The 20,349-nt window shown below is 35.2% G+C and overlaps 1 protein-coding gene across 5 annotated transcripts in view; it reads left to right on the top strand.

Moving 5' to 3' along the window:
* The window catches only part of MKL2 (MKL/myocardin-like 2), an 81,361-nt gene that overhangs the window by 6,247 nt on the left and 54,765 nt on the right, over positions 1–20,349 (top strand). For 3 of the 5 annotated variants that reach the window (XM_010578478.1, XM_010578474.1, XM_010578475.1), the window contains one exon: positions 13,183–13,349. In XM_010578478.1, coding sequence (XP_010576780.1) covers positions 13,196–13,349 — 154 coding nt within the window. In that variant the 5' untranslated portion in view covers positions 13,183–13,195. Of the gene's footprint in view, positions 1–13,182; positions 13,350–20,349 lie in introns of those variants that run through there. The other 2 variants (XM_010578479.1, XM_010578477.1) reach the window with 1 other exon arrangement.

The raw sequence follows: 20,349 nt of genomic DNA, 5'->3' as shown, positions 1-20,349 counted from the left end.
TGGGGGAGGGTGGGTACAGACTGTCTGCGTTTTTTACACTCATCATATCAGTGTTAAATTGATTTTGTGTGTGTGTGTTATTACTTTCATCGTGAATTTCTAAATATTATTTTCCTTAAAGATGATCTTTGGAAATAATTAGTCTTACCAGAGTGAAGGAAATAATTTGTTGCAGTCAGGCTTTCCCATTTTTAAGTCTATGCATGCAAAATTTATATCTTTGGATACAAGAGGCCTTTTTTTCTATGTTTATTAACTTCCTGTTGAGTGGTTCTTGAGATTTTAAGTGTTTCTGAAGGCCATTATGTTTCTTTCTTGATCAACTTGTTCTTGGTTACTGCCATTTCTGCATAAACAGGACTTTTTTCTCCCCTTTATGACTGAGGGAGATGAGTGATGATCATTTTGTAAGGGGAAGGCTTAATGGCTTTTTTTCACTTCAAGTTCTATTATGGGAACATCCCAAGTAATACAGAATTTAGATGTTACAGCTGTTAAGTGTAGCAGAAATCTACTGTAAACAATTTTATGGTTACCATCTATCTCTTATTTATTTATTTATTTTTAAACAAGCAGTTTTGTGGGGAATGAAGTATTGGAACACACAATAGTTTAACAGATAAGACTTCTTTGAAAGTGGCCTTAGGCAACATAAACTCTCCTGACCCAGAGTTTCTGCCCTATTAGTCTTTAGCTAATTTCAGTATGGAAAATGGAATTCAAGTTCATTTTAGCTTTGGAGATCGTGAGAAATTGGTTCTTAAAGCACTGAGGGCATGGACTGTGGATTATAGCATTAAACTGTTTAGAACATTAGAGTTTTCAGGCACCATACTAATAACATACTTTCTCTGATTATTTTAGAATATGGGTGTTGATCTGGGGATTAAGCTTGATCACTTATAATCTTGGTTCTGTATTTATAAAGAAACAATAAGTGATATTCCTTCCTGTGGTCTTACCCTGTTCACAGAGAGTATTATTGGCCTTGTTAGAAGAAATGTTCTTGATTTGAGAAGAAAAAGTTCGGCTTTTGTTTGGTAAAGAGTGTTATTTTGTCTTTAACAAAATTTATTTTTCTGTTAAAGTCATAATACTATGTTTGTGGTATATCTTCATGCTTAATTTCCAATGTTTAGGAAGCCGGGGGTTTTGGGGTTGTGGTTTGTTTTGGTTTTTTTTTCCTACCTGAAAGGCTGTGCTTAATTGCATGGAATGTAGCATTCTTTTAGTCTGCATCCTTCTTGGATCTATAAAAAAGCCCACTTTAATTCTTGGGAAGGTACTGCAAGGTGTAAATCTATTACAAGTGATGTAACTGCATTCACATTCTGACCTTTTGTCACTGTTATATAAAAAAATTGGGTCACTTAATACAATGTGGGATATGAGCAGTTGAGCAGTGGTTCACTGTAACCAAATGTAATGTGACACTGTTCTGTTTGCTTCCAGGTAAGGTGTAATAACTTTTCTTTAACCCTGCTATGTTGGTAGGTGTAACTCGGAGAAAGCATCAGTTGAAGACTGAGGAGCAAGAGGTTCTCCTGAAGCCATGAATCTAAATGATGGCTGGTGTACAAGTGATGAAACAACTGTGCTCTTTCCCTTTTAAGTGCTTTTAAAAGTTTGTAATAGAAAGTAATACTTCTAAGCCAAGCAAATAAACATATTTGCCCAGTTCCAGTAGCAGCTTTGGCTGTAAGAAATGACAAGTATATTGACCTCATTCTGATTCTAAGATAATGACAAATACAGTTGAGAATAATTTACGTGTATTGAGTAGAAGAGTTGGCGATAGCATGAAGTGGTATTATGGGACTGCCAAAACTTTGTGTCACTGCCTCTGTTAGTTGAGAAAGATGAGCATTCATACCCACACAGCATGCATGTGATGAATACATGTATTTAATGTATGTAGTTAACTGTGAGTTATCTTTGGGAGCGCTAGGAGAGCCTTCAAAATCTTATGGTTGCAGCTTACCCAATGGTTTTGTCTAAGCAGGACAGCAGAACTATAAAAAAATCATCTTAAAACTTCCATCACCTTCTTTAATTAGCCCTTAATCGTACTTTTTTGCTATTCAAAATGTGTCACGTCATCTAATGTAAATTGAATTGTTGAAAAGAAGAGCTTGTCCCATGAACTTGTAAACCAGACATGTTAATCGTTTGGTGCTAGGCCTCTGTTTTCTTTCTAGTTAAAGGAAATAGAATAGAGGAGAAGATTAAATACTTCTAATAACTTGCAAAGTAAAACCCGTCATTTGGGACAGTAAAATACATATCATAATGCTCTGCCATGCTTTGTACAGGGTGGTTATGTGATATAAATAAGAAAATAACAGAAAAGAGAATATTTTAGATGAACTCTAAGCACTTAGCATAAATCAAATAAAGAACACATGGTAAATAGCTGCTGCTTAAGATGTACAGAAAGTTGATTTTTATCTTTTTTAATTTAAACATTAATCTGTCACCTTCTAAATTTTTCTTTCATCCCTTTGCAGGTTAAACTTTACAAGTTTTAGTTTCAGAAGTTAAGAGCAACAAGTTGACTGGTTTCCATGGGAGCTAATTCAAGTTATTGTTTGCATTGTTAATATCTGAAAGTAGCTGTGTTGGTACAAGTCAATAGGCAGCAAAAGGTTTGTGAAAGAGAGATTTTCTAAGTTTTCCTAAGGTTATGAATAGGGACTACTTAACTAAGTATCATCTGCATGAGTGCAGTGAGTTGCAGTTCAGACATAATCATTTTGATATTTGCAAGATCCCCTAAGTTGAAGTTGCTAATAATCCCTAATTATGCTACATTATTTTGAAATCATGTCTAATTAGCATTTAGTCTGTTGCTGAATGTGAATAATAAGTTAAATTCTGTCCCATAGAAGTTAATTGTATTTTTTTTAAGAGGTCAAATATCAGTCTTTGGTACACCAAAAATGATAATAAAATTTTGCTAATATCTGTAACAATGTATAGAAGTGAAAAGAAGCAAAGTATATCTTCTTCAAGAAATTTCATTTTATAGAAATGATTGTGTAATGTTCAGTCATGCTTATGAAGCAAGGTATAAAGTAGCATGTTCAACGGGAAACAGTCCTGCAGTTCCTTCCTCTTTGACTTGAATCCTAATGCTTTCCTTGCTTTGTTCAATTCAAGGGCTTGGTTTACAAGCACTAAAATAAACAGAATAGCACCTGCAGCTTAGTCATAAATGGGAACATCTTGAAGTAGCTAAGCAAACAAATTAAATCATGGAGTAATTTAACCTTTTCTGAAATGCCTTAGATGCTCTACCAACATTCATTTTTAAGATCAGCATTTTGGCTGTTAAAGGACTCTGAACACAAAGGAATTATTGAAGATTATGATCCATTTATTGATAGAAGTTACTAATTAATTATTTTCTGAACTGTCAGAACACCTCTTCTAAAAAGCTCTGTATATTTTCTCTTCCTTGTTTTTAATAAATGCCCACTTCTAGGACATAACACTAAAATGTTTAGCAGTCGTATGATGTGTTCATATAAATATTTGACCCTTACTCCAGACTTGAGCTATCAAGTGCTTTTATAATACCAAAATGAATACTTGTGTTTTGATTTTTTTTTTTTTTTTTTAAATATGTTGTCAACTTCAATTACATAAATAGATTCTGCTGGCTACACTGTTTATGTTTGCTGGCCACAGAAAATCATGGAGCAGGTGTTATCTTACTAATTCCTTCCACAAAGTTCTGTCATAGACCAGAAGAATTGAACTTGCTTTTTGGCAGGTAAATCTGAGTTTATCTTGCAATTATTTGAACACTACTACTAAGTGCTTCATATTAAAGCTGATATTCAGATATTATGAATTTTTTTTAATTGGAATTCAAATAAATTACTTCTGAAATATGTTGCTTATGTTTTATTGGAAAAGAGAGATCTAATTTAAATGTGTCGAGATCCATGAGGATGAGAAACTAGAAGCATCGTTTGTTTGCACACCAATAATGTGCATGGTTTCTTTTTGTTTTGTTTCTTTGTCTTGCTAAATTTAGGTATTATAAAACTGATCTTGTGTTGTTTTCTAAGAGGAGTCTAAATTTATTTGCTGCCAGCATTAATACAGGCATTTTAAATTTTAGTAGAGTATTAAAGCAAATGTAAAATATTGACAATCAAAATCATCTTCATAGACTGAAAAACAGGATTGTAGATTTTTCTGAGCATTTGCAAATGGCATATTTCCATACACAGTGTGTGTGTTTGTGTTTGTGTAACAGCTAAACAAGATATTACTTCATGGTTTTACCTTTCTAGTTTAAAGTATTTTTATGATGCTGTTTATTTTAATAGAACTAGTGGGGATATGTGCTGTAACAGCTTCGTGTTTATTTAATCAAGTTAATCCAGCTGAATGACTTAGCATTGCCTCAATATGAGCATTGTTGACTAAGAATATCCACAAAAAAGATGAGATGAAATCAAATTATGTCTGCTCATAAGGTGATCAAAAAATTGTTGAAGACTTTATCTGGAAGTTCTTCACTTATGACAAATCGTAGGACAACATTTATTATACTTTCAACTATTGTTGCCATAATTCGTGTTGCTATTGAGTGCTCAGGTAGCAGCTGTTAGGAAGGATGGACTTAATTGTTTATGAAATAACATATCTTCTCACTGTGATGCAGTTTTCAACATGAGTTAAGTCTTTATAAACTTCATGCTACAAACAGTACTGTACTGTAAGTTAAACATAATGTACCTTCTACTTATAAAGCATTGTGTCAGTAGAAGGTATGTTAAAAGATGTTTTGGGTTATCTGGATGGATTAATAAATGCTGGCTTCAATGCTTGCTTTTAAAGAGCTTGCAGAGCTACCTAGGTGACGATGTCTCTTTTTCACATGATAGAATAGGAAAGTAGTTCATACTCTTTAAAAGAAGGTTGTTGACCGTGTATTTTTTTTAAGAGGCAGCTAATCCTAGACTTTTTCGTTTGGTCCATCAGACTGTTTATTGATTTTGGTGCATCCTGCAAAGTTATTTTCATAACTGTTTCTTAAAGAAAGATGGTAGATTTGAAAAGTTTTATATAATCAGTAAACAATTTAAACATTACTTCCATCTGAAGGGATTGGTTTTGTTTTAGTGACTTGAATATTATGCACATTGAACCTTGGCTTGCTTTATAAATATTTGTAAGCTTATCATCTTGTATAAATTCTATCATTAATTACCATTTTAAAGCCCACAGAGTATGAACACAGAAGATATTTGAAGTACATGTATTACAATTATTTTTGAGGCCTTTGAAGTATTTAAACACTAAGCTTCACAACATTCCTGCGAGTTATATCCTTTCCACTGAAGGGTTATGTGAAGCCCAGAAGACTTTACCTACCAAATGTTTTTTGAATAGGTTAGTTCTGAGAAGGCAGTAACGTGAAAAAAAAATAGGTAAATCATCTGTATGGGCCTACACAGCAACAGGGTAAGCTTTAGCTTCTCTATGCTGTGAGGGAGCTGTAGGAGGCTGCCTTTGTTCATCATAGACCCACAGTCTCCACCTGATAATTAATTTGCATTTAGCAGGCCGCATGTCCTATTACAAATGAGGTGTGTCTTTTTTTTTTTTTTTTTTTTTTTTTTTGCCTGGAGATGGTACAAGAAGGAATTTATCATCTAGTATTCTGTTGACTCATCCCCTGCCTTGGTCCAGGTATAAGTAATTTTCTGTACTTTACCTAATTTATGGCATGCATTTGCTAGGGTAGCTTATTTCTTTTCAGCCTTTAATCAGTCCAAAGACTTAAGATTTAAAGATTTCCTTCTAAGAATTGATAGAGAGAATCTCAGTGTAGCATTGTCATTGAAATACGCAAAAGTGTTAAATGAGTTTCTGGAGGTCTTCTAGTGTCTGCTCAGTGGTATTAATTTAGCTAGAGTAGACAGTTAAAAAATTTAATCTCAATAATTTAGTAAAAGAGGAAATTTATCTGAAATATTTATCAGTCCAGTCTTGACTCCTTTAAGAAGCATGTCATTCCAATTACTGATATGGTGAGAAGCATGACAGGACCTCAGTTCTGTCATATACTTCTGCACACTGTTTTTTAAAGAAATGAATAGTAACAGTGAGGTTTTGATAATGCATAATACAAGATCATTACTCATAGTTAGTCAGCCGTTGATATTTCTCATCTTCTTCTGCCTTTGTCTAATTACCTTTTTAAAAATAGCCATATGATTTAAATCCTTGTTGCAGTGTATTTTACCACAAAATGTATCTTCATTAATATAACACTGTATTTTAACTGTAGGATTGCAATTTCTCTTTCAATGTAGTAATATAATGTCAGTTTTAATTTCAAAGTACATATACTCTATCCAAAATACTTACAATGAGAGAGGCTGTGTAAGAAACAAACTGCAGAAGTTATAAGCAGCACTGAGTTGTCAGCAGTGTTGACACTGCGTCTCTTTGGGAAAAGGAACAGCATTATACTGTGTGAAGTGAAATACTAAAATGATTTAATGTTTTCAAGACTCTTTTTTCATTAAAATCGTCTGTTGGTCTTTTAATCCACTGTGGAATACACGAAGTGAGGGGCATAAATCTCAACAGAATAAGCATTGTTCTTGCAACAGAGGCAAACAATTTGAGACATTTTCTCCAATCAGTGAAATTATGAATGTCAAAAATAAATTAGATGAACATATTCAGTTAATTTACCGATAATCTGGATGATTATTAATAGTACGTACTTTCCATGTCTGTTCATTTTGTACTCAGTCATATATTCATCTTTACTGGTTCTAAATGCTATTTCAGTAAGTGCATTTGAAACCTACTGAGAAAACAAAACAAAAGAACTTTTCTGTAACAGTTTATTGTTAAAATTGCAGTACTAAATGCAAAAGGTTATTTTTTCATTTTTACATCTTTACTATTTTAAAAACACCAATATATGAGACTTGGTGTGAAAGACAGGTTAGTGATTCGGAGGAATAGCTTTAAGTGGCTTTTAGACACTCTGTAAGTATTTCCAAAGCTTTTTAAAATTATTATTATTATTTGTCTTTCCATTTTGTAATGAAATATAAGTAGTCCTTAGAGTTTGGGGAAAACATACATTTGGACATACAGAAAAAGGTATTCAGAACAATTATAAAGGGAGCCCCAATAGTTTTTCATGTAGGAGTTTCGTAAGATCTCACATCTATAATAGGATGTAAGCACAGCTGAAATGAAATTGTGCATATATGATATGTGCTGGTATCTACCAAATAGAACATGCTGCATTTTAGAGGTCACAGAGAAACCACCATGTACTAGACTGAGGAGCGTTATTGTCTCAGTAGCAGATACCTAGATTTGGTATTGCTCCAGGAACTGATTTGAGATGGATTTCCTGCAGCCAACCCTACTATTTGTTTCTTAATTTTTTTTTTATCCCTTGCTGATAGGCAGCATGCCAAGAGGAGTCATCCTTTAAAAATACTGCGTCTTTTCCTCTCTTTGCAGCGGGTATTTCATCCCCAGTTCTTGTCTCTGGGAAATGACTCTCTTAGCTTATAGTTACCGTATTGTTCAGTGAGCTAAATGTTCCTGGGTATTTTGAATGTTGATGTCCAAGTCCTACTTGTATTGATCCTGTGGAGAAAGGAGGTACTGAGCATTCCAAGGGTCTGACCACTGTGACTTGGCTGATTTGAAAATTAGGAAGGAAGTTTACTCTAGGCATATCTATGCACTAGATAGGGCCGGCTGCATTCTGAAAGCATAGTCCTTGCCCTTCTTTTATGAGATGGAAGGAGGAGTTGCCAAGTTAGTCTCATATTGTCACTTAGCACATTATCTCAGATACAAATCATTAATGCTCACTGTTCAAATTGAAGTAGTATTTGAAACCGTAACAGTCCCCTAAATGCATATTAACCACTATAGTGTTAGAGATCATCATCCCCACTGTACAGATTTTAAAGTCTTTCTAGGCATTGACAAAGAGATCCAAGAGCATAAGGCAAATGACCTTCCCTGGCAAGTGTTAAGCTAACCTGATGGATGCAGGGCTTAAGCTTTTTAAGTGTCTCCTCTACTGTTTCCTGACACACTGAAGAAGAAGGGGAAAAAAACAAACAAACAAAAAAACCCAACATTTTGCAATTCTAGTATTCTTCCCACTAAAGACTCTGGTGTATTACAAACTGCTAGCTATACAGTTTAAAATTTTACTGAGTTTTATAAATGGAGAAGCTTAAACCTAGGTGATTTGACTGCTGATGTTAACACCATGATTCTGTAATAAATTCTGTACTGGAGCCTGGTATTGCTAATATCTAATCTGGTGTGACTATTAATAATTTGATACTGCACTGTGTATAGTGACCTAAGTTCCTTGCAGATCTCCATGAGTGAGCAATGTTAAGGTCAGCCATTTGACTTGGCCAGAGTTTGAATGCACTGTGATTCTTGACCTGTTTTTTTCCAGCAGATTTCTAAAATCTGATTTACTACCTAAGTGTCATCCAGATTTCACAGTTTGTGCCGAATAAAATACCAGTTCTAGTGTCTCAAGTGGCAGGGAAGTATGTATTTTCTCCCCTTCTAAGATTTTTCTAAGGAAATATACTTTGTCTTTTGAAGATAAAATGTTTAAAAATAAAAGAAGCGTTTGTCTTCAGCAGTTAAGAAAAGATAGCAACCACCTACAATCTGTGAGAACACTTACATAAGACTCGTACACTGTACAGGAGTTCTCTCTTGCGAGTACTGGAACGTTCTTTCTGTGTAGTTGTCAGATAAATGTGAACCGAAGCATTGCTTGCAGTGCTGGTGCATATTCTATTTTCATAATCTATTCTGAAGGTTAAGTAGGAAAATAATTTGTTCTAGTTTTCACTTTGCTGCTCTTAAACATTTTGCTGAATTCTGTGTTTAAAACAAAAAAAACCCAAACAAACAAAAAACCCAACCCAAACCTGAAATTGTTTGGGACTATTGGAAGAGTGGAGTAGTTTTATTTGCTACAAATAAGATGGTATTATACTTTCCAACACTTTATAAGTAGAAATGTTTTTCATACCAAATGAAATGATGGTTCATACAACTTAATAAACTTTTGCATGTCTTGGTTTCAAGGAAGGGAGTGGAAACCCCTGAAGTGACAACTGATTTCTGTCTGTCAGATTAGCCTTGTATAAAATGGTGCTTTCTTAGATGATGCAGAGTAGAACATTGATACTTTAATAGTATGGATTTTTTTTAATTGTATTTTTCCTGTATGTGTTTTTACTGTTGAGTTTCAGTTATGTTATTAATACACTTTTGTGTATAGGTCTGCTTGAAGTCAGGGGTTACATAGATAATGGTTACCATCTGTAAACGCAGATGGCAAATATGAAGTAATTCTTCAAGATTTGAAGAGGAGGCTTCAAATAAATGAGAAAGGGGAGGCAAATGTGTTATCTTTAATATAAAATATGATAGTATCATGGTACATTAAATTCTAAATCAGGTAAGTTTCTCACTTTTTCACATGATGACTGGATACTAGATGATTTTTAAGGTCCCTTCCAACCCAAACCACTCTGATTCTATGATAAAGTATTTATTGTACAGGGTTTGATTTGAATCAAGGTGAACTAATGTTTTCTCCTACTGGTTTTTTTTGTGTTTGAATTGCTAATGTCCAAACAATCAGTTATATTAGAAATGTCAGAATGAAATACAGCTTTTGAAAACTGAAGATAGATGGGAGATGTTCTGCATATCTTAACTCTAGTTTCAAGTGAAGTAAATGCTGCTGGTTGTAACCTCTAGCTGATGACAAAGCAATTGTATGCATCTTCTCTAGCATTTAAAATGAGCATGCTAAAAAATAGTAGTGGTTTATCATCTCATACATACAACAGTGTAAAAAGATGTTGTTTACATAGAGATATATTTTTTCTTGTTTATTTCTTTTGTTTGTTTGGAAAGGTATTTATCAAAATTATTTTTATTTAAGTTTCAGAATTACTTTGTTAATAAGGAAAACCTTATGCCTAAGACAAACTAGTAATTTCATGGATGCTAATTTTTAAAGTTCTGTTTAGAAAGTTGAACAGCTGAATTCTCTTTTAGATGCCAGTTGAACAAGAGAGGAGAATAAAATTAATTGTTTATATTTTATTACTGCAGGTCTTCAATTTGTAATCTTTATAGTATTGTTCTGATGTTCTGTTATTGATTCAGTAAGGAGCTGTCACTGATCATAGTGTATCTGAGCCAGAACTTGATGATGTAGGTCATTGACTCCCCCCCCCCCCAAAAAAAAAAAAAAACTTACAAATGTTGGGTGGAGGTATGTGTTTTCTTTTTTGAGGGAAGGTCAAGAAAATTCATTGTTCTAAGCTCAGAAATATTTCTGTAGTTTGATATGGTAGCAGTTCATCAGTAAAAATGAAAAGAAATGAGATTCTAGTTGTTCTAGTATTGAAAGATCATTTTGGATAAAAACTAGATTTTTAACAGCCTATAGGCTTTCAGCACCCTTGCAGCAAAAAATTGAAAGAGGGCTTTCTGCATGTAACAGTGTGTAGTGACCTCATCCTGCTCTGTCAATCAGTATAGACAACTGCTTGAGGAAACAAAAGAGGCATCAGCTGTGGTTATTCAATGTGCATGCTGTAACCTGTTTCAGTTTTGCTTCCTAGAGGCTTGTTCCTGTGAAATTCTGTAATGGTAAAGGAAGGTAAACTGATAAATAGTGGATGTTTAGGCTTGCTGCAGGTTTTTTTATTAATAACTTTATTTTTAGTTGTTAAAATTGTTTATCCAAAAGATCTAAGACAAGGAATTTGCAATATCTGAGACTTTACTGTGAATTGGAAACTTTCAAATCAGGGTTAGAGTTCTGCATTGGAGAACTTTCAGTTTAGAGGTTTCCTAATGATCAAGTTCGTGTACTGTATGAAACCACAGTAAAAACTGGGATCTGAGAGTTGCAGTCAGCAATATCATCTGTGTTAGGGCAAAATAGCAAGAGGCAACACTCATAGGTTGCAGTAGAAGCAGCTCTGTTAGAAAGAGGTGGGCATGGCATTCATAATGAGATTACCCGGAGGTGGTGGATTCACCAGCTTTGGAGATTTTCAGAACCTGACAAGACAAATTCCTGGGCAGCTGGTATCCCTACTCAAGATTGGGGGATGGACTAGATGACCTCCAGAAGGTCCCTTCTAACCTGATTTAATCAGGTTCAAACCACAAATTAAGCACATTTGGTGTGAGAAGTCAACTTGTTTTGAGTTGCACTGCAATGTTGCAATCAATATAATTTAATGTGTTGCATATAATTCTTGCATGCCTTGTTCTTAGCTGAATCTGGACAAAAAAACCCACATTTACGTGTATTCCTGAAATGAAAATTAAGAAATGGACATTTAGCAGTGTGTTGTAGAAGTGATGGAAGTTAAACCGGTTTAATGTAAAGCAAGATATTTAGTTATCTGTCATGGGGAAAAGACTTAGTCAAAGCTAACATGTAGCATAATAAATGTTAAGCCTTTAGTACAAGAAGGTGTTTCTATTAATTTCATATGGATTTAATGGCATGAATACAGCTAATGTGGTTTAATCTCTTTGAAAAGTGACTCTAAGACATAACTCAGGTAATAAATTGTGGATAAAATGCTGTGAATATGAGCAGATAAGCAGCTAAATTTTCACTTAAATTCTGCTCTGAAGAGACTTGCTTGGTTAATAATGTACTTAATTTGTATGGATGAGTGGGAGTTTGAGGAGAGTGTAATGTCAGGAAATCAAATGAGAGCTGGTAAATTATGCTTGTAAAAGCGAAGAACAAAGAAGAAAATCTTGCATAACAGTAAGTTAATGTGTCTTCATTTAATGTGAAAGCACCAATTGGTAACTATGGAAAATAATGAAAAATATACACTTGATCATATTTGTTCTACTGAGGTATATATCAAGCAGTACTTGCTTATATGTCTTATTTTTAAATTGGCACTTTCAGCAACATGATTCTTTACCCCTTTTTGTAGTGTAGGCCATTCTTTGGTGGTCATGATAATTTTTCATCATCTTGATGTTTTTTAAAATATCAAGTAACACTTGAAATATTTTGGGTATAGTCATTGAAACACATGTTGCATTTTAAAAACCTTTAAATACGCACCCCAACACATGCGGTATTTACATTCAGGACATTTACATTCAGTTTGAAATTTAAGGTTGAGTATGGGCAAGCAGTAGTGTTTCTTAAGAAAAATAACTAAAAATAAGCAAACAATTTTAACAATAATAAGACATTTCTTCAGTTTTATGGATCTTCATGAATTATTAATATTTCATATTGTTCGAGTTTCCAAGAATCCAGGGATGGACTTCATTGAAGTCCATATTGATTTATTGACATTTTAATGATTTCAGGTTCTGTGAGCTAGAAAAAGTCTGTTCCAGTAATTCATGCTTCTGTCTCTCCTCACTGTAGATTAAGTACCCCATTAATGGTAGAAAGGAAAGAAATAATAAATAGGGACTTTTATTCCACTCTGTAGAGTATTTTACAATAAGTACCTAGTGTACAGTAAAATTAATTTGAAAAAATTCATAGCAAAAAGCCTTCCTTGCTGGACAGGTTGAAGATTAACTAGTTCTAATATAGTTCTTTGAATGAATGAATAGTTCTATGAATTCCTGTATTAATACCAAAGTTGATTTTTGATCCGAAGGAAAGTTGTACAGCGCTTCAAAATATTAAAAGCTGTTTGTATGTTGTCATATATTAATTGAGCATTCTCTAATATAAGCTACTGAAAAAAAAGAATGTTTTTCTGATAAACAGGCTGTGTCACTTGCTATAAGACAGGAGCTTCTGGACATCCATATTGAGAGTTAACACTGTGTAATATTTCTGTCAAAGTGAACAGAGAAACTCCTGCTTCTCAGAACCAAATGACTGTGAAATTGCTTGTAAATACATTGCTTAACTATATTTTTGCAAACCCATAATACATGTGGTAAATCAGTAGGTAACATGCATATAATTGTAAAGTTGAATTTTGTGTGCAAAGGAACTGACCAAAACCCGAACAAAAAACATAACGTGTCTACGTGATTTTTTTTCTTTATTAATTTTATCAACGATAGTGTGATTAAGAGACCACTTGCTCTCCCTGTCTCCAGACAATTTAACACAATGGATCACTTGGGGACAGCAGACGCTGAGGACGACTCTGGATCACTAACACGGCTTGCTCCTAGTCCTCATAGTGAAGCAGTTGCTCATGAGTTTAAGGAACTCTCATTGCAGCCCAATCAGTACTTACCTCCTCTCAACGAACGAAAGAATGGTGAGTGCAAAAGTGACTGTTGTTCTTTTCTCTGCATTGTTTAAATGTTTTCTGTGGGAATAATGATGTTTGTTTGATTTCTTCAAATAACATTAATTGACTCTCTTCACTCACTCCTCCCAAACCATACTATGTAGAGTTAAAGTGCTACAGTGTTTGTAACCAAATCTGTCCTGATCAGCTTCACCTGTCATGGCAGCTTGTAAGTCTGACTTCACAACCCCACCTAGAATACTTTGTTGAGGCATATAGAATGGAGTTGTTTACATTTTTAAATAGTTTTAAAACTAGAGCGGGTGTATAAGAAAAGTATTAATTAAATATTTTTGAGAGTTGTATTGTTATCAGACAAAAAGGGATAATTATCAAGAACAGGTTTTTTTCTGCAAAAACAATACAGAATTGAAGTTTCACATTGTATTCCAGAAAGTTTAATTCACCACATAGTTTAAGGTTGAACAACTAAAGAAAAACAAAATTTACATTTTGGGAATCTCTCCAGTATCTTTCCTTGTTGTTGATGTTGGCATAGCAACTTAGGAAGAAAGTGTTTCCACTGTTACAGTAAGCATCAGGAAGAATTAGGTCTGAATCCAAATGTAGGCTCATTTTTATTGGGGAGAAGGCATGAACCTCTCTTTTTTTTTGTGTGTGTGTGTGTTTGGGGTTTTTGTCACACTAGTAATACAGTAATACTTCTTCTAATAATGATTTGTTTTCCAGTATTTGTAGTAAATAGTGGGAACATTGAAATTATGTAAAGGAAGTATTTAATTTTTTGAAGCATTTTTTTAAAATCAGTTTAGCTACAGCTAGCTATTAATTTAGTTGTAATAATATAAGCATTATTAAATAAGAAGAAAACTGTCTGAATATCCTGGCTTTAAAGTAGAAAAAATGGGGATATATATTGCTAGGCTGTATGTATATCAAATATCCAGGGACAGGTCCAAGTCATGGTATTCTCTGTTTCAGAAAGACATGGAATGTTGTCTACAACCAAGATGCTCCTGTTTACACAATGAGGGACTAACTGTATGGTGCCTTGTGTACATACCCTCAGTATTATATAGCACTCCAAGAAAGAAAAACATAATAAAGGGAAAATATAGTAGGGGAGAGACTTAGGCTTAGCTTATATAAATGTGGAATGACAACCTCTTTGAATACTTGAGCATGTCTTTTACAATTACTTCCTTATTTTTTAACACGTGTGAAGATCTTGAAATACAGAATACTGTGTTAACTGATATAGTATGTTCAAAGTCTTTTAAACTAAGGGACCTGCAGCTAATTTATTAATATTTTTGGCTCTACAGCCTTAAGAATTATTTTTTGTAAGGCAGAAAAAAGAATTGTAACTTGGGAGGCATTGGGTTTTGTTGGCTACTATTTGATGTTAAATTGATAATAGGCATGTCTATACCAGAAGCTTATTTTAAGATAGCTTACAACATTTTACCTTTTTATCAAGGAAGCAACAGAAATATGTATTTAAAGAAAGCTATTTCATAATGAGGCTAAAAAATGTTAACACTTAACTCATAGACCTTATCAAAAAGAGAATGTAGTGGGGGTTTTTGCATCCTGTGTGTAACTATACATCTGGAAAATTTGTTCTTTTTAATTGCCTGTAAAACTGAAATGGATGACACAGGTGTTGAGTCTAAATGACTCAAACTTTTAAGTTCTGAAGACTACTACCACAAGAATGCACTAAATTAAATAGGAAAAATCCGTTATAAGATGGCAAGCTCATCAATTTCTTTTTTGACAAACCTTGCTATGTTTGTCTTAAGTACATATTTATTGCCTTCACTTAATTTAATTGTTTTGTTATCTTCCTGCTTTTACTAATAAAGGTAAATTGTCAAACAAGCAGTAAAATGAGGTATGCCACTTCAGGTGCTAAACTTACTCATGTTTGCTCTTTAGTCTTTCACTTTTAGTTCTTCTGTACTGGACAGTTGTTTCTTTTCTTAGGCATTCTTCCCATAACTTGAAAGTATTTTTGTGCTTTCATGAATTAATAAAATAATCTATAGGTAGGTTTTGTATTGTCTTCATATATAATATGCTTCTTGTTTATTTTCCAAAGAAAAGGCAGCAACAAAAGATTTTAATGCTTAAGGGCTCTGGCTTTTTGAAATAACAAGGAGATTTTCATAAATAAAGTGGCGGAGAGGAAATGAATAATTTGAGAAGCTGCCTCTCACTCTGCTGTGCCTCTCGCTCTCCTCTTAAGTCTCAGTTGACTTAAGAACCATCACCCTGTTAATCCTCATTATTTATCATAATTTCTCTTATGACTTAGGATACTTTTGAGCATCTGTCCATAGTAAGTATCAGGCCTCCCACAAAGATTTTAATGTCGTCTTTGAGGAAGAGATTGTATGAAGTTCACATAATGGGCCGTGGCTTCTCTTCATATGTGTCTTGTGACAAGACTAAGTCATCTGGCTGGGCTTGGCCAAAAGGTTAGGCATTGTTTTCAAGGCCATTATTAGCACAACCCTATTGCTTTTGAAAAGGAAAAGGCTCAGCAATCTGCAAGGCAGATTGAGAAATCATACAATTGGAGGAATACAGTCTGACAGACATGATAAAGAAGTGTTTGGTGGACACGGGTGCAATTTCCTATCCTTTTCAGTGTTCTAGATCTTTCTAATGTTGTTTAAGTATCCTGCCACTGAGGGAATGCTACTTTAGTAGTATTTAAATAATTCCTAAATGAACTTAAGAGGAGCCTCCTAGTTCTCTTCCTGTCCTTATGCGAAAGAGCTGACAATATCTGACTTTATACTGGCTGTCTGCTTTTGTTCCCGGAAGAAATGCATGTTTGTGTTCAAATTGCTTTCTCAGAACAACAAAAAGAGGTTTGGGCACTGTCATCCTCCAGAGCACCCAAACTATTGCACACCTATAATTTCAGATTTAGTAGTTTGGGTTAATTTGGTTAAAGGTAAATTTTTTGTAGAAATGATGAAAGTCAGAAGAAAATTTGTAAAGGTAAAATTTAACTTGATGGATTCATATTAAAAGTAGCTTTAATACTTACTCTTTGTTTTTACTTTTTACCAAAACAGGATCTCTTCAGGAATATGTTAACATGTCACTATTTTGTAAGTCTGTAAGCACAAGAGATTTCAGTATGCAGAACAGTGGCACTTAATAAAAAAATTCTGAAATATTTAAGGTTTTTTGTTGAATATTTTTACGCAGGAAGCATTATGCTTTCTGTGAGGTTTGGTAGTGATCCTTTAAACCTTTTGTTTACTTGAATGAGTCTTTTGGCAGTAGTCCAGTAGATGGGTGAATTATTCTAGTATTGTTCTGCATAGTGTTGTTAGGCTGCCTTGTACAAGTTAGTACAGAAATGGTGTTTCAAGCTTTTCCAATGACACTAGAAGTGTGGGAGGCTTATGCTTTGGTTTGGTTTTGTTTACCATGGAGGTAGTCACACCAGGGTAACAGAAATGTACAATGAAATTGCAAGCACGTGCCTGGTGAGCCAACAGTCATTTGAGATGTTACTACTTTGTCCTTTTTTTTACATTTTACTCCTCTTCCCCTGCCCAGTCTGCCCCCAGAGATCACAGTCATACAGCAAAGCTAGCATAAGAGTTAAGGTGAGCATAGCTCAGTATTTTTTGGTGCAAGATTCATGGTTTAGATTAAGCTCCAGTGGAACTGTTGTCCCTTGAGTTGACAAAGGAACACCTATATGCTCTGTCAACTCTGTTGAAGAGGTTGTAACTTCCAGTAGAGGATCAATAACAAACAGTTGGAGGGCAATAGCATCTTAAGCTTCTGCAGCTATTTACTACATGCAGGTGTTTACTCCCTGAATAAAGACAAATAGATAATTTCTTTGGAGACTGAGAAAGAGAGGAGGGCAGCAACATATTCTTGTCTTCTCAAATGTCATTTTTCAGACAGATGTCTTCCATCATAAAAAGTCTGTGAAACACAAATACTAACCAATTAATGTTTCATATTTTAATGGCAGGGCAAGTAATGGGAGTTTTCAAGCTGATTTGCTAGATAAAGGTTTTATTGCGGGGCTGAAATACTTCAACTGAACCATCTCTAAAGCAAACACTTTTAATTATTTGAGGTCAGAACAACAAACTGTTTGTAGAAGGTAACCTTGTGTTAGTAGTTAAGTGTAATAACAAAGGTACATCTTTCCAGGATGTTGTATGTTGGTCTTCTGGACTGTCACAATTTTAAGATTCCCTTTTTTCTTTTGAGCTGTTTTTAAGTCAACGGCTGTGGGCAATACTGGATTACTAGTGAAATTAATTTCAGTTTCTCATTAGTTTGCATCTTTCTGGATAATTAGGCAATACGTGCAATGCATTGATCATGTAAACTTGTGCCCTGTTTATTGCAGTGTATTATTGTGCCTGTTCTCTGGAGGCCAACTCTTGTTGCACTTGCCAAAAAGCAGCAAAAGTTACCTTTTCATTGGTTTTGCTTTTCATACTTGTCACCTACAGAGTGGACACTGAAGACATGCCTGTGATTCTGGCAGTCTCATGGCAACCACTGGTGTATAGTCCATGTCTGTCATGTAAGCAGTTGGGCTCCTCATGTGAATGGAGGTTGGGAAACAGAATGCTGTGGCCTTAAGAGGCTCTTGGTTTGCATCCCTGCCTGAAGAACGCTAGGTTGTGTACGCTGTGTTTGATTTCTTAGTCAAGATGCTGTGTCCTTAGGAAGGACAGTGGTTGGAGGAGAAAAGTGACGCAGATGAGGGTCTTCTCTGGGAGCAGGAGGGAGAAAATTGATGACTAGGTGTTGTTTAGTTGGACTGCAGCGGAGGAAGAATGACAAGAGTAGCAGGCAGCATGGCACAGCTGAAGTACTAGTCAGAACAATATGCTACCCACGCACTGTACCACAGTTTCACAGGCTTCTGTCTGAGAGCCAGGAGGTGGCAAGGGAGGGAAGGATAGGCTGTCTGCTGTTGACAGCAGGAGGGTGGATGGGAATGATGCTGCTTGCATCCTTCCAACTTGCTGTTTCAGAGCCAAAGGGTGGGAAGGGATTGCACATGCAGATACCATCAAAAAAAGGAAATACTGGATGAGCAAAGCTTTTTGCATGCTGAATTAGTACTTTCTCAGAATTGGTGACCATGCCACTTTGGCTGGTACAGGTAGGTGTGAAGGTCTGGATGTCAGGAGCCATGCAATCATAGTTGTTTCAAGGTACATGTAAAATTAAAAGGTCCTGGCTTCTACGTTTTACAGCAATCTCTCTTGGCTTTGTTAGCCCACTGTGCGAGAAACTCCTTGTGAAAGTGGCTACTAGTTTCTGAAAGAGACGTGTAAGTTACTCTTGTGCAGTTGTCATCCACAGATAGGAGCCTGGCTATATTCTTGTAAAACAGGTGGGTAACTGGTTGGCTCCTATACGGGCTGTTGACTGTCCTTTAGCACTCTGTAGACTTGTTTCAGCTCTTTGTCTTGGCTACAACTGATTTCGGATTCTGAGCGTGCCTGTTCTCTATCCTCTGCATTGTGTGGAGAAACAGTTTTGTTCCAGCTAATGGGTGTCTGCTTCTCTAAACTCAGACCAGAGTAGACATGGGATCGCATTCTGGTTCTGTTTGGGGTTGTATATCTTGTACTGGAGGAGGGTAGAAAAGGTTGTCATGTGCCCACCATGGCTATCTGCTAAATCTCACTCTTTGATGGCTAGCAGCTAATATTCTACAGCAGAATTGAGCTAATTGAGAAAAGAGCTAAGAGTCTTGGAAGTTTTGTCAGGAAAAAAGCCTTGGGACAGTAAACACCTTAAAGTAAAAGCAAGACTGGTAAAATCTCTACTAGAAGAAATTAGTGCCTCTGGCTGCATAAGAACGATGACACTCAGGAGCAAAGACCTTGAAGCACTGAAGGTCTGATGAGAATGACAGCTTCCTATGGGGCCACTAGAGCTTGTGGGGAACTGTAGTGAGTTAAGGTGAAGATGGAAACACTCTGCCCCCCCCCCCCCCCCCCAACCAAAACAAAAACCCACAAACCCCAAAAAAACAAACCAAAAACAAATACTCCAAATGGTGTCTATTCAGTCCTCCTAAGGGACCAGTCGAGCCAGCTGGGAGACAGACGGTTCTCAAAATAACTGAATGAAATCTACATCACACTTAACCTAATGATATTACTTAAATAAATATGATGAACCAAGGGAATTTTTCTGGCATCTAAAAGAGTTGTGGGTATATTAGTTTGCCTGTTATCTCTTATCTTCCACTCCCTCATTATGTAGCACTGGTAACATGCATTCTTGGCATAGTTTTATGGCTTCTGAACAAATTCTTAATCCTCTGTGCAGTTAATAGGTTTGAAGCTGCAAAGTTGATACTAGGGAATCAGGTAAATTTCAGACATTCTCCTTGTATCTGTGTATGACAGGGTTTTTTTCCACTCTTTTAAGATCTGCAATTAGGCATGTTTTTTCATCTCCTAATGTTATATAGGTAGGTTACTGTGCTTAGAAGTTATTTTCTTGAGAATCGGGAGAGATAAAGTGGGGAAAAGATGGCTAGTGGGAAGACTAGAGAACAACAAATGGAAAACTTAGTTCTGATTAAAGTAGTAGATTGGCACAGAAAATAATTGGAAATGTCAACTTAAGTTCAGTAGTTTCATAGTCACTAAGCTGAAAGCAATGAGATCTGGAAAACAGCATACAGATATTCTGATTAACACCACCACCCTCCCACCTCCCAAAAAACCACAACAAAAAACCCTCCAAAACTTCAAAGTAAGTATATTCTAAAAAAACCTATGTAGTTATAGAAGTAGTATATAATTTATATAAGTTTACAATAGAGAAGTGTGTGTGTGTGTCTGTGTGTGTATATAGTATAGTGTATATATAATGTGTGTGTGTGTGTAGAAGAATGGTTACGCAGAGGGGTTGTGCAATCTCCATCCATGGCGATATTAAAAATCTGACTGGGCACAGTCCTAGGCAGCCTGTTCCA

The sequence above is a fragment of the Haliaeetus leucocephalus genome, unplaced genomic scaffold (genome assembly GCF_000737465.1).
Source record: "Haliaeetus leucocephalus isolate CR32 unplaced genomic scaffold, Haliaeetus_leucocephalus-4.0 Scaffold636, whole genome shotgun sequence".
NCBI lineage: Eukaryota > Metazoa > Chordata > Aves > Accipitriformes > Accipitridae > Haliaeetus > Haliaeetus leucocephalus.
Note: the sequence above shows the minus strand (reverse complement) of the source record. Positions and strands in the feature narration are given on the sequence as shown.